The sequence below is a fragment of the Neolamprologus brichardi genome, chromosome 8, assembly GCF_056152115.1.
Source record: "Neolamprologus brichardi isolate AB-2024 chromosome 8, ASM5615211v1, whole genome shotgun sequence".
Taxonomy (NCBI): Eukaryota; Metazoa; Chordata; class Actinopteri; order Cichliformes; family Cichlidae; genus Neolamprologus; species Neolamprologus brichardi.
In genome coordinates, this window is record NC_142111.1 from 5,654,737 (window position 1) to 5,671,299 (window position 16,563).

Below are 16,563 nucleotides of genomic sequence, written 5' to 3' on the forward strand. Positions count from 1 at the left end.
AATGTCTTACTGGCATCATATTTCGCTGTTAAAGAATCTCTCTGCTGTGCCTGTGTCACAAAAAAAGTCCACTAACAGCTGACTAAATACAGCCGTTTTTTGTTGTTTTTTTACTTTGTCCTTCTTCCTCTGTTGTTTTGCTCTGCTACATACTTTTATGTTTATATGTATATACGTTTATATGTGGTGTTTTTTTTAAACTTGTATTTTCTGTTAGTTTCAGGTTTTATCTGTGTAACGTCCTTCTATTTATGTATTGCACAGAGTGCGCCTTTGTTTTCTCTGCTCACCAGCCGTTGTCTCTTCCTGCCTAGATCCCTCTAGCGGAGATGGATGCTCTGTCTCTGGCCTCTGAGAATTCCTGGTCCCTAGCTCTGACAGACGACTCAACCCCCGACGATTTTAACCCCCTATTTCTAACCACTCTGGAATGCAATGTACTGACAGTTCCTCTCTTCATTTTTCTCCATTGTTATTTCTTCTCCTTCCCCTCTGCAGTGGCTTGTACTGTCTCCTTCACTGGGTATTTCCAAAGTCACCTGACCCTCCCCACCACCAAACTTACACACTGGGGTTTAACAAGGGGAAGCCAACTGGATGCTAAATTAGCTAAAAATATATTTTTAAAAAAAGAAGATAGCATTTATATGTACCACTAATTACTTATTTTTGAAAACTAGGTAAAAACCACACACTTGTTTTTCTTTCTACATAGAACGTCTGAATGAGCTCTTTGGCGTGCAGCTCCTTACAATTCTATTTGGAGTCGGCCATGTTGTTAGCTTCTTTGCTAAAGCTGCTGCTTCTAAAGCTATAGCTTTAGTTTAAACGTGTGAGACTTTATTGAACTTGTCAAAATTGGATCTAATATAGGAAATATGAGTGGAGAACTTTTTCTGTTTTCTATATAACTAATTCCAAATAATTAAATAAATAAAATGTGGAAAGCTTACACTTGCACATACAATAACAATGGGTCACTTACACCATAGTTGATGCGTGACAACTGCTAAACAAATGAGACGTTGTGTTAAGTATAACAGTGAGTAAGGGTCTTGGTGAAAGGCATCTTCCACATCCTGGCATTCTTTGTCATGACCCCGTTCATTATTTTCTTTGAACATGTCGTCATGCACTGCAGCCCATGTATGTGTCCTCACTGCAATTAATCTATAGATCCCTCTATGACACGCCATCCTACAGGCTCTGAAAATGAAATTGAATGTCGTCTGGGTGTCAGAGTGTTATTAACCACCGGTTTGGGTCATTAATGATCACATGGCTTCATGGCCAGAGAGGGTCACTGTCACCTTGGCTCAGCGTTGCTGCTGAATCAATACATATATCATCAGAAAAAAAGAGCGCTGGCCAACGAGGTGCTCTTAATTGGATTGTTCTGGGACAAATGCAATAGAAAAATAAAGACAATGGAGTGAAGAGGTAGAGGTGTTCAAGTGGCTTTGAAGTACCCTGGTGAAACAAATTTATCTTTATTTCTCATTCCGCCTTTTCAGCCTGGTGTGTTTTACTTTCCAGTCCAGTCCAGTCCAGTAGAGTAGTGCGCCTCCTTACCTGCCAGTTTGCAGTTTTTTCTCCTTTGACTACTTTTTTCACTTTCTTCTCTCTCTGTGTGTAAACTCTGTTCTCTCCCCTCCTTCTTTCTTTTCCTTTGTGCTTTACGTGTGAGTCTTCGTCTTTTCTCGCAGTCCTTTCCTGTCAGCCTACTTCTGTAGATGTGCTGTATGCTGTCCTCTGGTGGTGTACTTTTCAGTCTCCTCTGAGCTGCCGTGTGTTTGCTACAGGGTTGTAAAGTGTGTTGGACCCCCTGTAGCTCTGTGCTGAATGGGAACTGATTCTTTAATGGGTCAGGCTGCAGGACACTGCCCTAGCTGACACACAATCACGGCTTAATGTAAAGTTATACGACCGACGGGCTAAAAGCAGACACAAGAAACAGAGTGTCACATGCTTTAAAAAAGGAATTGGAAATGTTTCTGTGATCTGTGGCAGCTCTGTGCCAGTCAACTCCAATGTGCAAAGATCCTCTGTGTTTTCTGTGTATGCTGATGATCAGCACCTCTTTGCTGACATTGTGTCTTAGGTAGTTGACAACCTGTGAGTGTACTGGTAAGAGTGTGAGAGTAAGTGAGTTAAAGAGCAGCCCAGGCTCTTCTTATTCTAGGGCGACCCTGATTGTTTTCTCTGCTTCCCCAGGCGGAGCAGCTCGATCCTGGGGTGCTTCGGGACGACAACCTGTTGAGCGTCAGAAAGCCTGCGGTGGGACGCACGCACTCCCTACCCAACGACAGCTACATGTTCCTCTCGCCACAGCCCGTGGGGCAAACATCTCCCACTGCAGCACACCCACAGGGGCCCCAGCACATACTGGGCACTCACAGGGCCCAATCGGGTAATGCCGCATTTCTCTTTAATGTCATTTAGCGTAGAATGTGGGTGGGCTTGATTTTTAACATAAAGCATTGTGGCATGAGGAGATTATTTTATCTAAGGTAAACACACCTACTGTAACTGTTGTGCATTCACTGAAGGTGCCAGCACTGTGCTTTGTGTGCAGGCTCCAGTGGCTCGGTGCGTTCACAACCCGCGGAGTTTTCCCAGCAGCTGACCGTTCCCACAGACCTCTTCAGACCCATCAGCCCACACAGCCACTCAGATTCAGAGAGTATACCACGAAACCCACCGTCTAGACGCACACACACATTTAGCCGCACGCTACGCAGACAGGTGAGCAAAACACACTGCTTCAGATTTTCACTTGACTCCAAATTTACTTTTCTAGTTTTATCCTGTCTTTTTACTACTTAGTGTGATAATGCATATCTCTGATGTCTATACTTGACTGTGGTCCTTAACTGTCTGTTCATACCAAACTCTATACAGGCTTATACAAGCTGCTGGAGTTTTTACTGTTTGCCGCCAGTGGAATCGGTGGGATACGAGTTATGAGTATTAGAACCACTCTGGGAGAAAAATGATAATATATTGAATGGAAAGCAGTTATTTTTAAACCATAATAGCTAAAAAGAAAGTTTTGTTTTTTCCTGCTTTCTTCTATAACGCTGAATCACTAACTTATAATAAAAAAGAATTATACATTATAACAAAAATATTAGTACCTGTTATTAATATAATATTAAAATAATTTGATAACTAATGGCAGTTTTACATGAAATGATCAAGCCTTATTTTTGCAGATATTTGTGGCTACAAGTATTAACTTTGCTCAACGTTTAGTGTATTAGGTAGTATTGTTTTATTGTGTCTTCATTTTCACCGTAAACCATAAGAAAACATGCCTCCTACACTGTTTTTTAAATCTATTTATTTATTGTATTTATTACAGTGTTATTATTAATAACAGTTTAATATATATAAATATAAATAAGATGCTGATGAAATCTCAAAATTAAAATGAAAGGAAATACACTTTTCTGTACCAAAGTTAGCATAGCACAGTTAGCATAGCATAAAAATGGTTTAGCTAACCTTGCCCTTTCAAGCTGCGCTACACAGGCCAGCTAGCTTAGTTCAGTCCAAATGAAAAAGAAAACAACTTTCTACCAACATCTAATGAAAATTGTCAGTATGGCATAATTTAGTTCCACTCTAAACTAACTGATGAGAGCATATTTGTAAGTAGTATTGATTTTTTTGTTATATAATCTTGTGTTAGCATAACTGCTCATTTGAATGTCTTCCAAGCCTTGAGAAATATTCCTTGAACGTATTTAAAGGATTTACAAGAAAGCTTACCTAAAAGAGTTCAGGGAGTGTGTGTGTTAAAAAATAATAGTCAAATATCAAGCTTGTTAGAACTGCATTGCCTTATATACTGTATTTCCATTCCACGAGATTGTAACACACATCTTTCAATAAATCTCTGCAGCTGTTTTCCATTTCTCTAGCAAAGTATTAAGAAATGAGAGGTGGCTCAAGACTTTTAAAAAACTTTATGTCACAACAAGAAAAACGAGCATGTGCTAAAGCAGTGATAGCCATCCAGTTCTGCGTGCAACCTTTCACATTTTTATATAACCATTTTTATCTACTCCGTGGTCCAGATAAGGAAACGCATAGTAAGGTTCTTTACTATCTTTCAAATTAGATAATAAGCAGCCTGAAAGCCGGTCGGGTCCTTGAGGTATCCAGATAGAGAATGCCTCAGCAAAGACATCAGCGAAATTCCCAGCCATCATAACTTATTTAAAAACATCACCAAAACTAACCAAAAAGGAAAACTCTATCATATAATCACATTTGGAATATTAATTGTCTGCTTTACCAAACAGAAATTAATGCTCCTATAATATGCCTTTTTTGATAAATCAGGCCTTTAATCTTAATTCAAAAGAGTCTATCCCAAGAGTGGCTCTAAAACTCCATGAAAGAGAATCATTTAAAGCTTTCCGTGTTGGATGTTCTAAACATATTCACTTTCCCCCCTCTGTCTGTCTTCTTCTTCCTGGGGTTTTGTTTATTATTAACTGATCTGCTGTCTCATTTTTCCACACTGTATCTGTTGGTCTTTGATCTCAGCTCAGCTGGGCCCAAAAGCCGCCCGACCCTGAGCTTCTGTTCAAACACAGATACTCCTGTTTCTGAAACAGACAGTAGACTTTAGTTACCACTGGGCCTTTCAGAAACACTGGACTCCATGTTCATCTTCAGAGAGACAGCCCAACAAACACACTATTGCATTCACACACACACACACACACACACATACAGAGTCCTCTCTTGCCCCCCCTCCCTTCTTTGCCACTCATTGACCCAAATGTTTGTCTACTGCTAAGCATCAGCCACAGAGTATCTTTAACTCTCTCAACAGGTAGTTAGTTAGCCTGTAAGGAGCTAACTTAGTGAGAGTTTATTGATTTGTGCAAGTGACTGGAACTACATAGCATCTCATAACTGGATCTTCCAGTCACATGATAGAATGTATTGCAGCAAGATACAGGTGTAGTGTGGCTATGTTACTCATGGTACAGTGCACTTAATATATTACAAACAAATACAACTCAGGGGATTGCTACAAAACAACAAGTGCTGTCCAGTTGCGTTTGGCTATTTTCTACTCAGAATTATGATTATTGAGCACCAGAGAATTTTGTATTGCCTAGGTTAGTGCTTTAATAGTTATTAATAGTTGAGTGTGGTACTATTAAGTCAGTTTTGCTTATAAAAATAGTTTTGAAAAATTAACTCTGACAGGGTGATCCTTTTAAACTCCGTTCCAATGTGCACTCTTATGATTTCCTACCTGGTGTTGCATTGCTGTGGCTGGTGATTGGCCAGGCCTGCTTGTGATACCTTCGCCCACTTGGTGTCACTGTGGTTACAGCATTCTCATGCAGGGAAACCCCCATAAATCCAAACACTGCTCCGAGTGCTATGCTCTAAAACTCATGCATGTTTTATTTCCTCATCTCTATAGATTTAAGAGCATATTCGAACTGACCCAATTCAACACTGTTAGATTCAAGCACCCTGCTATCAATGCCCTCTCCCAAGTCTGTGAGAGATGAAGAAAAAGTCATGTGTTCATCGGGACATTTTAGCAACCACTGTGCTTATTGACCTTTCCACTACTGCAGTCGTTACATACTGTTTTCCCTCAGCCTGCTGACCTCACACCCTGTACATGGTTCTGAATAGAGGTAAGGGTGATCAAAATTGGTTGCAAACTCTTCGTGAAACTGCAGTGCTGACGGCTAACAGGGTTTTGTATGAATGGTCAAAGGTTAGACGGTCATTTGGTCTGGCTCGGAGCTCACCGTGTCAGCCAGCGGTCAATCAGTCCATAAAAAACCCCAAAATATAACAAAACAATAATCAAAACAATAAAATACTATACACTTTTCCCAGTTATCTTCGTTCTTTAAAATATTATTCACATGTGTGTTTAGCTATATTGTTCGAAACCTTATTAATGGACGGAGTTATTAGTAGAATTAGTGAAAATATATGCCTTAAAGTTCAGGGTAAATTATTCAGATGAATGTAATGTGCCGAAACATCTACCTGGGTCATCTTTCTCTAAATCTACTAGATCTTTGCATGATTCAACGAGCATAATAATCTTTATTTGTAGTATACTGGAATGAGACATGTTAGATCAGGGGGGTCAAACTCCAGTCCTCGGGCCGGCATCCTTCTTGTTTTTGAGATATCCCTGCTCTACCTGCTGCTGATTACCTGGATCAGGTGTGCTTTGCCAGTAAGAAGCTACAAGGGCAGGTTAGTTGGAAAACAAGCAGGACAGCAGCCCTCGAGGCCTAGAGTTCGACACCTGTGTGTTAGATTGTCTGCCTATAAAGGCGTCCTCAAATTAACTCTGCCTGTCACAAACATACAGAGCTGTGTGCCTGAGGCTACGTCCACACGAATGCGTTTTTGTTTGAAAACGCATTGTTTTCTCTCCATTTTGGCCTCCTGTCCACACTGAGTCGCCGTTTTCCCCGAAGGAAAACACAGCGTTTTCAAAACGGTCTCGAAAACAAATACATTTGAAGAGAGTGCTTTCGCGTCACATTGTGGACAGCGAAAACGGAGACTTTCAAAAACGATGACGCATTTTAGTCATGTGATGCAGTCATGTGACCAATTAAACAAAGATAGCAGAGGGCATTATACAGCAGTTTTTTTGTTTGCTCTCAATTTTAACAGCCCTATTAAAGATTAATATCAGTTTGTACATGCTTCAGATAGCTTTTCTTCAAATTCTTTAATTCTGCTTCGCTTTTGCAACTTTCTACTTTTGTGTTAGTCGCAGCAACAACTCCCCCTCATTATTAGTCCATTTAAAAAACGTGGTGCTTTTCCTCGCCATTTTGCCGCGACGTTTCAACGAGCCCAAAAGTAAATAAACGGCAGACAAAAATGAGGCAGGCCGAATCTTCTTGTGCAGTACTGGAACGTAAGCATTTTCGGCCGTTTCAATGTGGATGCACAACGACGATAACGCCATTTTCAAATCTATCCGGGCTAGCGTGGACGTAGCCTGAGATGACCATATTAGGAATATCCTCTCTTTGTGCCATCACGCTGATCTGGAAGTAGAAAAAATGAAGTCGAAAACATAAACACTGAAATAATTGCTTGTACTTAACACTTTTTTGCTTCTTTGTTTAAAGAATAAAATTACCTACTTAAAAATTGCAACAGTTTTGGCTGCGTATTGGACTCCAAGCTATTTATGATGTTGTGGCAATTTTTAAGTATTATAAGATTTCTATGTCTCACATTGTGATTTGTAATAAAAGTAGTCCTTTTTTCAGTTTGCTATGGTGGCCCTGCAACTTGGGAAAACACCAGCCAATGCTGCAAAAGCACGCAAAACAAAATGTAAATAGAAAAAAAACAACACACAATGGAAGTTGAATAAAACACAACAGAAGTGCCCCAAAGCTCACAAAAAACAAACAAATAAACCCCAAAAGCACAGAACAAAACTCCCAAAGTAAAACTAAAAAAACAAAATGGAAGTGTTTCTTCAGTGACAATAAGGTGACAAAACAGTTGCAGAACTGCAACCTCTAACATACATGGCAGATGGTCGCCCCTCCCTGAGCCTGGTTGTGCCGGAGGTTTCTTCCTGTTAAAAGGGAGTTTTTCCTTCCTACTGTCACCAAGTCCTCACTGAAAGGCGATTTGATTGTTGGGGTTTTCTTTGTCTCGCTTTAGTGTCTTTACCTTACAGTATAAAGTTCCTTGTGGCAACTGCTGTTGTGATTTGGTACTCTATAAATAAAATGAAACTGAATTGCAGAAGTACCAAGCTAACAGTACATGGCTAACAGCAAACATGTAGCTACAGTATTATATGAATCACATGATTAAAAGACATATTACCTCACATCTTTTTCTCCCTCCCGATGCTGAAGATTCCTTTGCGTCGTGTAAACACGTCTCAGTGCGATCCTTCACATGTTTTGGTTTCTGGCTTTTTGCAGTGTTTTAAATTTACCGGTGTTTCCTTAAGTTGCAGTGTGTTTCACCTCCCAAGGCAACCATAATTTTCTCATTATTTTGAATGAAAAAAATGCAAAAAGGTTTACTTTCAAAATTAAATCAGATAGTAGGGTCTTTACCTTACATTATGAAGTGCCTCTCAATAAAATTGAATTGAATTAAAATGAACTGAACTGAAGAATGAGACATAAATCTTACAATGCCTACGTGACACAAACAAGTTTTTTTGGCTTCTTTTTTAAACGTCAGAGCACAGAGTAACTTTAAACCTTCAACACATGAATGTGAAAGCACAGAAAGTATCCGCTAATGTCAGATGTTTCTTACCCAAGTTACTCTTGAGAAATCTTAATCTGAAATATTGACATTGAGCAACATCATCTTACAATTATCACAATAATGTTTCTTAGAAAACTAAAATAGTACACAGAGGACTGTGACAGTAAGCTGGTCAGACTGTGAACTTTGACCCAAACTGCTGCTTCTCACCCTCATCATCTATCACTAACCAATCTCCCCCCTCTCATCCCCCTTCCCCCTCCCGACCTTCCTCTCATTGCACATTTACTTTAATTCCCCTCCCCCCACCCATTCTCCAGGTTGCGGTGTCTACTGATTCTCAGGAGGCCCTTTGTACCGACGTAGGGGAAAGCAGTGAAGGACTCGTGAATGTGGCCTCTCTTGGCCTCCCTCCATCCCCTACCCCCTCCATCTCCTCTACCTCTCCCTCGTCCTACCATCATCATCATCACCCTACTCCTCAACAACCAGCTCTGTGCCTGGTCCCTGCCACACCGGGCGCCTCCCCTAAGCCATCACGTCCCAGCACAGTGCACACCCAGCACCACGACCAGCATTGCCTCGCCTCCTACTCCCCCTGCCCTTCGCCTCCCCCTCCCATACCCGCCAGGCCGCCCCAGCAGGAGGTGTCAGAGGATCGGGAAGTGTCCCTCATTAACCAGGTGGTGTTGGCCGGCAGCGATGACATCACGGCCGAGGACAGCAGCAGCAGCGGCGGGAACGAGGGTTACGGCAGCTACGCGGGCTGCCAGGAAAGTCGGAGTCCATGTTTGAGGCAGCTGAAGAGGTTCCACAGCGCTGACACGCAGGCCCGCAACACCCTCCTGCCCCGCCCCCGCCCTTACTCCTGGCTGGACGACCCACGGCACCACTCTGTGGAAGTCTGCTCCCCGGTTGATTCCAGCCCCCAGTGCAGCACCAACTCCACCTCCTCCGGCTTTGTGTCTCGGGCCGACAGCCTGCAGATTCAAAGCCAGATCCCCGCTCAGACCTCCCCCCGCCGCAAGAAGAAAATGAGCCCACCCTGTATATCTGTGGACCCCCCTGAGGGACTGGAACCCCAGTCTGGCCTCTACCCATGCCTGGGTGGGCTCGGTGGCATGGGACTGACTGGGTTAGGGATGCCCCCTCCCCTACCCAACCGGGACACCTACCTGAGGAGGAGAGCACCCTCCAGTGACTCCAAGGACTCCTTTGACCTGGCGGTTGGAGAGGGCTCAGGACAGGACGGAGGTTCACCGAACCCCAACACCAACTCCAAGTTATTAACTCTTCCCAGCTTCTCCTTTGAGAAAACAAGCTCTGAGCACTGAACACCAATACTCGAATACACACACACACACGCACACACACACACACAGCCGGACGAACCCTCCACACACATAAACACACGATGCACTCTGTGTGTCTGTGATGGTGATAGTTCTAGTAATAATGCTGTAGAAAGTAATAATGGTAAAACTACAACAAACAGTAAAAACATCCTTGGTTTCATAAGGAGTGCAGTACTGTAGTAGTGTGACCATCCCTCGTCTTTGTATTGTTACTGCCAAAACAGCCAGAGAAGAAGAGAACGACAAATATTTCTCTGGCTGCAGCTTGACCCCATAACCTCTGGAGTGACATCAGCGCCTGGGTTATTAGCGCCCACTGCGGTCGCCATATGAACTGCCTGGTGTTAATACAGAGCGGACCTGGTCAGTGGAGGTACAAAGCAATATTTAGAGACACTATTTTCTTAAATTATTGGCCCATAGTGTTTGTACAGGATGTTGTTTTTAATTTCATTTAACTGTTATTTTCATGTCTTTTTGTGATTTTCTTTTTTTTTTTGTTTTTGTTTTTGTTTTTTGGTCAACAATGGTTTGTCTTTGTCTTTCTTTTTCACTGTAGGATATTTCTAGCTTTCTTGGTTTACTAAGGAAAGTGAACGTTTTTCAAAGTGGTGAAAACCAGTATTTGTAGGAATAATATATAAATATATATATAAAAAAAACAAAAAACAAGTCATTAAACTGAGCTTGGATTTTTAAGCACACGCAGACCTTGGTGGTTTGATTGTTGGACGATAACCTGATTGCTTGTTTCTTTCATGTGTTCCTGACAGCTCCAAAGCCTTTTAGACAGAATGCCTGATGAACAGTCTGAGAAAAACAGCCATGTCAATTCTTCTCACATTTCATGGCCACTCACCCCAGATTCAGCATTCTTAGTCCGCACAAAAAAAATTCTCATGAAAAGAGATCTTTTGATATCTTAGGTAAGTACAAAGGTAATACACCGCATTTGTAAGAATGATTGATTGATAGATTGTTATGGAAATGGCTGCTTTCTAAACATACTGCATACACAACAGTGACGTCTAAGCTGTATTTCTGCTTCTATATGTTGTGGCACAAGTTCTATGGCAATGATTGTACAATCTGAAGCTACATCGGGACCTCTTCAGCAATGTAAGTACAAGTTAGAGCTACAGTGGAGAAACAGAATCTGCCAGCCATCTTCAACGTCTGCCAGAATGTTGGGGTTGTCTTCGCTGGAGTGAGTGGATGGCTACAAAATCCAGTCAGTCATAAGACAGCGCAACAGAGTGTTGATTAGCAGTTCATAAATGTATTCCTATACAACGCGCTGTGAATTCCGCTTCATTTTTCAGAACTTTGCTTCAAAGCGGACTTATAATTTTTTTAAAGTGTTCTTGAGCTTAATTTTTCAGTAATGCAGTAAAAGCATACCTGGATAGAAAAACACGCAATGGGATACAACCAGTCATGGATTGGTCTCCCCAAAGCTCAGACCTCAACATTATTGAAGCGGTGTGGGATCATCTTGACAGGGAACAATACAAAAGGCAGCCAAGATCCAAAGAAGAGCTTTTAATGTCTTCTGAGAAGCCTGGAGAAATTACAGGAAAGCTGCCTGAGAAAGTTCACTCTGTGGTAAACATTAAAGGTGCTCATACGGTATTAAATATTGATTCTCAAGCTCGAACTCTACAATAATGTACTTCCTTGTTTTCATGATTTCATTAAATTTCTGAACCTGTTTCCGGAAAACGATTAAGAAACGAAAGGTGGCTTAAGAATTTTTGTTGCCACTGTGTTAGATTACGCATTTTCGCTGCCATGATGCAGTTTATGAAGCATAAAATCATCATTTGTGGTGTAAGAAACTAATGAGGTAAGAGAATTTCACCAACCAAAAATGGAAGCACAGAAAAAGTTTTGCCACCAAAATAACATGTAGCCTACTTTTTACTGTTATTTATATCTTTGTTACTAGCAGCCAGTGCAGTATAAGCATATCTAGACAGAAAAACATTATCAGTATTGATTGGCCTCCCCACAGCCTGGACCTCAATAATATGTGTTGCAGCATTGTGGCATCATTTTGACAAAGAACAGAATAAAATGCAGTCAATAGCCAAAAAAGAGCTTTGAATGTTCTTTAAGATAACTGGAAAAGTATTCCTGATAACTGCGTAAAGACATTACAAAAAAGCTTGCAGTTTGCATTGTACTATTAATATCTGTGCCTACTTAGAACCCGAGGACAATATGAAAACCTATACAGCAGTGATTTGACAGTTTAAAGACAGCCATGCCTTAAGCACACTGCTTTATCATCTGTTTCCAATACAGCATGAATATTATGCTGAGAGACCACAAACCCTGCTGGAAAATGTTTACTAAAGCAATGCAGGGACTTATGCATTACCTTAACTTTTCAGAACCAGAGGCCATGTTCATCTTTTATATTCAGTCTTTATAAGTCTAAGCTACTTAAGTGGATAAAAGTATGTTTGCAACACACTGCAAAAGTGAAGAGAAACCTTGACAAATATAGTTAAGGAGAGCTACTCTGATGATATATGTCAAAGAACCTGTGTAAAGGTCTCAAAGAATATTACAGATGATTAATAGGTGTGTAAAAAGCTTTATGAGGCGACATATATCTGCTCTGTTTCTCTGTCACCTCATTCTTTGCTAGCTCATTTATACCACTGCTCCTTTCTCATGAAAAGTGGAATTGATTGTGGAGACATTTAATTTTGAAGGCTACATCTTTTTATTCTACATCTTAGATTATGCCTCCTATTTCACTTTGAAAAGTCTGTTACACGAGTAAATGTGTAAACCACAGATTTAAAAATGAAAATAGGGTGGGGGGGGGGGGGGGGGAAGCTCGATAGCCCACTCATCTCTGTGTACAGCTAGAGAATCAAGGCTACATTATCCAATAAATAAATAAAGCAATCCTCTCCATCTCATTCCAGCAACACCACAGGTACCAAGGGCAAACCGCTGGCACCTGTGGTGTTGCTGTCGAGTGGTGTCTGTGTGCCTTTTTCATGGCCAGTTCTTTTCCTGGCTCTGGCTCTATCTTTACATGCTGTCTATTTTTACCTAGCTGACTTGCATGTTAGAAGCTTCAAATTCACCCGTCAATCCATGTAGTAACGCAATATCAACAGATATAGCAAAACCTGTTTTAGTTGTATAAAGCAATTAGCAATAGAGAGATGTGGCCCTCTTGCTCTCTGTCATCAACTATCCCGTCTTTAAGCGATGATGTTTGAACCCTGCTTCTGGGCCCAAACTATTCTGCCTATATTACGGCTGTTGTGTTTTTAACATATTTTAATGCTTTGTATCTTGATCTATTTAATCTGAACAAGCCCCTAAAAACAGTCAGTGATCACTGTCGGCCTCACTCAGTTTTTATTACCACTATTCATTTCAAAGCTCAGTTTTTAAAACCTTACAATGTAACTACAGCCCAGCCCATGCAGCAGTATATGGGCTGGGCTAACCTCGTATTGTGGATTATCTCAGTTATTCTCCTGACTGAAGTTTGGTCCGTTTATAGCATCCTGCCATGTGATTGCATTTGTGTCTGGAACCCTCACATTAACTTTTATCGAGCGGAAAAAAGTTAGCATTCACTCTCCAGCTTCGCTGTGTATGTTAACATAGCTGTGTCGCTAGCCACCACGTAGCACATCATTATATATGAGCTACCCCAACATCAGTAACACTACAAACGTCACTGTTTAGTCTTCTGTCTTCGTTTATGTTAGAAGTGATAGCAGAGCTATACGTTTAAATTTTTTCAGAAATCCCTCAATCAGAACATGGTATATTATGTTTGAGTGGAAACTAGCAAGCTAACTCCCTGCTAACTTCGAACGCTGTTAAATTTTATAAATTCTGTTTTCATGGATGCCTGGATGTTAAACTTAATTGTTACACCTGTTAGAGTAGCCACCATTTTATTAAAGATGAAACAGACAGTTTGTAACTCTTAGTGATGCCACAGTGTTTGTTTGACTTTGGGACCTGAAGCGAAATTTAGACCCGGAAACTGCTAATGATGTCAGACTTATAGACTGGATACTCTGTTTTAATGGTTTAATATCTAGAACGCGTATAGACTGTGAGAGACCCCCTCACAGAACAGAGCAGACAGTGGTGCCATTGGAGCCAGTATTGGTAATGTCAGAAATTACATGAATACCATAACATTACAGAAGCTTTGGTGGAGCTGGGTTGTGAAGCGGCTTGCAGAGGTAGCAACAACAGTACAGTAAAAAGCACAGTCCATGTCTTTTCTGTCCTTCTGTCTCCACCCCTTTACCTCCAACCGGTCGTGGCAGATGGAGTTTGTTCTTCCCCCAAGTAATCAAGTGATTGTTGAAGTTCTCCTTTTATTATTGCAGGGTTTTTACCTTTATCTTTACCAGTACAACTGTTCCAATTTGGCACTATATAAATAAAACTGAATCAAATCGAATTCTGCTATTTGGATGTTCAGAAGGGAACAAGAACTAACACAAAGGTTAATTAATTGTCATTCACCCATTATACATATTGCACATTTAATTAAAACTGCTAGCAGTTAAGCTGTATTGTGGGTAATGTTGTCTTGCATCAGTTTTAAAATTGTTTTATTTTAATTTGTTCATGAGGGTTTAATCACACCTACAGTTCGTTTACAATCAGCTGATGAGTTTGTAAACTTGTAGCTTTACCTCATGATTTGATTTCTTTTCAAACTGAGAAAAATCCAAGTAAACTACAAACCGCTTGAGAAATTTCAGTTCATTTACTGGACAGATGTGTCTGCGGCACGACCAATAAAAGTAAACGTCCAGTATTCTAGATTATTGGAGAACATGTAGAATTTATATTCATTCCACAGCTAGTTGCCCACCCACACAGACCTTTTCACAACCGATTGTACCTTGCTGCATCCCAGAATACAAAGCGTATGTGGATACAGGAAGTGTTTTAGGTCAAACTTGCAACATAGACACGGTAGGTCATTTGAGGTGGGATCACGTTCCCACTGTAAACAAAACGCTCCAGAGTTCATTTGGAACCACACCGAAACCGCCTCTTCCAAATTGGTCTCAGTGCGGTTGTTTTAGTCCGCACTCGAGTTCGATTACCGTGAGGGGGAAAACAAAACAGAATTCAATATAAACTGATGGAACACAGCAGATGTGAAAAGACCCTTACAGTGTGACTGTTTTACTGCAGGATGTCTGCTCTGACAGGTGAAATCCAACACTCCAACTGTAAGTCAGGTGGCGATTAATGAAGGCTAAAGACATTTTAGATTTCTAGGTTTTTAACACCTTTGTTTTCAGTCGCTATCAGCTACAAATTAACGAGCTCAAGCAGAGTATCAGATCAGTGATAAAAAAGACAGGGAATGTCTCCAAGGCTGTGGCAGTACATGTCATTCCATGTACAACCTTCATTTTGTCTAAATGAATTTATGACTTTCTCTTTTCATAATTTACAAGTATTATAATAAATTGTATGATCATGAGGCACTGAGAAATGTAACATAGAGCTCTAGCTATATATGATATAACAAAAGTGTTGTGACAATAACTCAAAAAATGATTGTTCACCCTCAATAAACATGAAGCAATAATGTTTCATCGAATGCAACTGAAAAATCTAAAAGGTTTATTCATTCAAATATTCAATCATTAAGGAAAATGGGGATTTTATTTAACCAGATTCCATTAAATTGTCCTTTTGTTAGAAAATTACATGGAAATTTACTTACATGTACTTACTTACATGTAAGTAAATGGGTTAAAAACAAGATTTGCGGCAGAATTTTCTTTTCTTTTTTGTGATTTAAATGCAACTGTAGCCCCAAATATCCAATCTAATATTAGCACAGCCAGCCAACAGGGAGATAGATTCCAGCACAAACGTGAATTGGGTTGAATGTATTTCATAAACCACTGAAGCATCACTATACACGATTTCTCCTCTTACAGGTTGAAATTAGGTGCAGGCAACATACATCAACGTTCATGATACACCGACATTGCCAAGGGTATCGTGTCAAATTCTAATGAAATCATTTAAAGATATTTAGGAAAAAATATGACTCTTATCATTTCTTTTTCATGGTAATCTGGGTAATATAAGCATTATCAGCTTTAGAGCAGAGCTATTTGCATAAGAATAAACCACATTCAGAAATTAGTGGTAATTATGAAACTGCTAAGATCTGTGCTGAAGCAAATGGGAGCTCCTGAGGTGCTTGTGTTTAAATAATAACTGCCTTTGGAAATGTATCTAATGACGTGATGCGTAAAACAGGAAGAAAACGGGTTTAAACAGCGATAATAACAAAGTCATGCTGTTTAGAGGGGCTCCTGCTGCTCGGCAGTTTAAAAGCAATAAATCTATAATTTAAAACTTGTAAAGATGGTGATTAATAAATTATAATATTATGTTATATTCTTTTTCACTCAGACAGAGAAACAAAAAATGAAAGTAGGAGACCTGGTTCGTCAAAAAGAGAAGAAAAAAACCCCATAAAATCATGACGCTGCCATCACAAATAGGAAAACTGCTGCTTTTGTTTTATTGTGTCAATTTGTGTCTCTCATGTTTTAACATTTGAGTCACAGTTGTCCCTCTGGCCTGAACAGCTTTCAGACTCTGTCTTCTAGTTTTACAAAAGCCAACACAGCAGGGCAAACTCTTTTCTGAAGTCTAACTTTTATCCATCTATAAAAAAAAGCACTGGAAGCTCTAAGATACATTTTCTAAAAAGGAAAATCGCAACACATTGTCGCTACAAAGCCACATGCTACACAAAGCTCAGTGGGATATAACCGAAACCAAAGAAGCAAAGAAAACACAGCTGTAGATGGACAGATGCTGACGTTTTTTCCACAAAGAATAGAGGCTGGGTCAGGCTTACAATGTGAGAAATATAGGGCAAAGAAGGAAA

General features: G+C 40.4%; 1 protein-coding gene across 12 annotated transcripts in view; it reads left to right on the top strand.

Moving 5' to 3' along the window:
- Nucleotides 1–10,336, top strand: part of cacna1g (calcium voltage-gated channel subunit alpha1 G) — a 320,435-nt gene extending 310,099 nt beyond the window's left edge. For 9 of the 12 annotated variants that reach the window (XM_087845313.1, XM_087845314.1, XM_087845309.1 and 6 more), the window contains 4 exons: nt 315–437; nt 2,215–2,410; nt 2,576–2,745; nt 8,592–10,336. In XM_087845313.1, coding sequence (XP_087701439.1) covers nt 315–437; nt 2,215–2,410; nt 2,576–2,745; nt 8,592–9,605 — 1,503 coding nt within the window. In that variant the 3' untranslated portion in view covers nt 9,606–10,336. The remainder of the gene's footprint in view (nt 1–314; nt 438–2,214; nt 2,411–2,575; nt 2,746–8,591) is intronic. The other 3 variants (XM_087845318.1, XM_087845320.1, XM_087845321.1) reach the window with 1 other exon arrangement.
- Nucleotides 10,337–16,563: the final 6,227 nt, after the last annotated feature.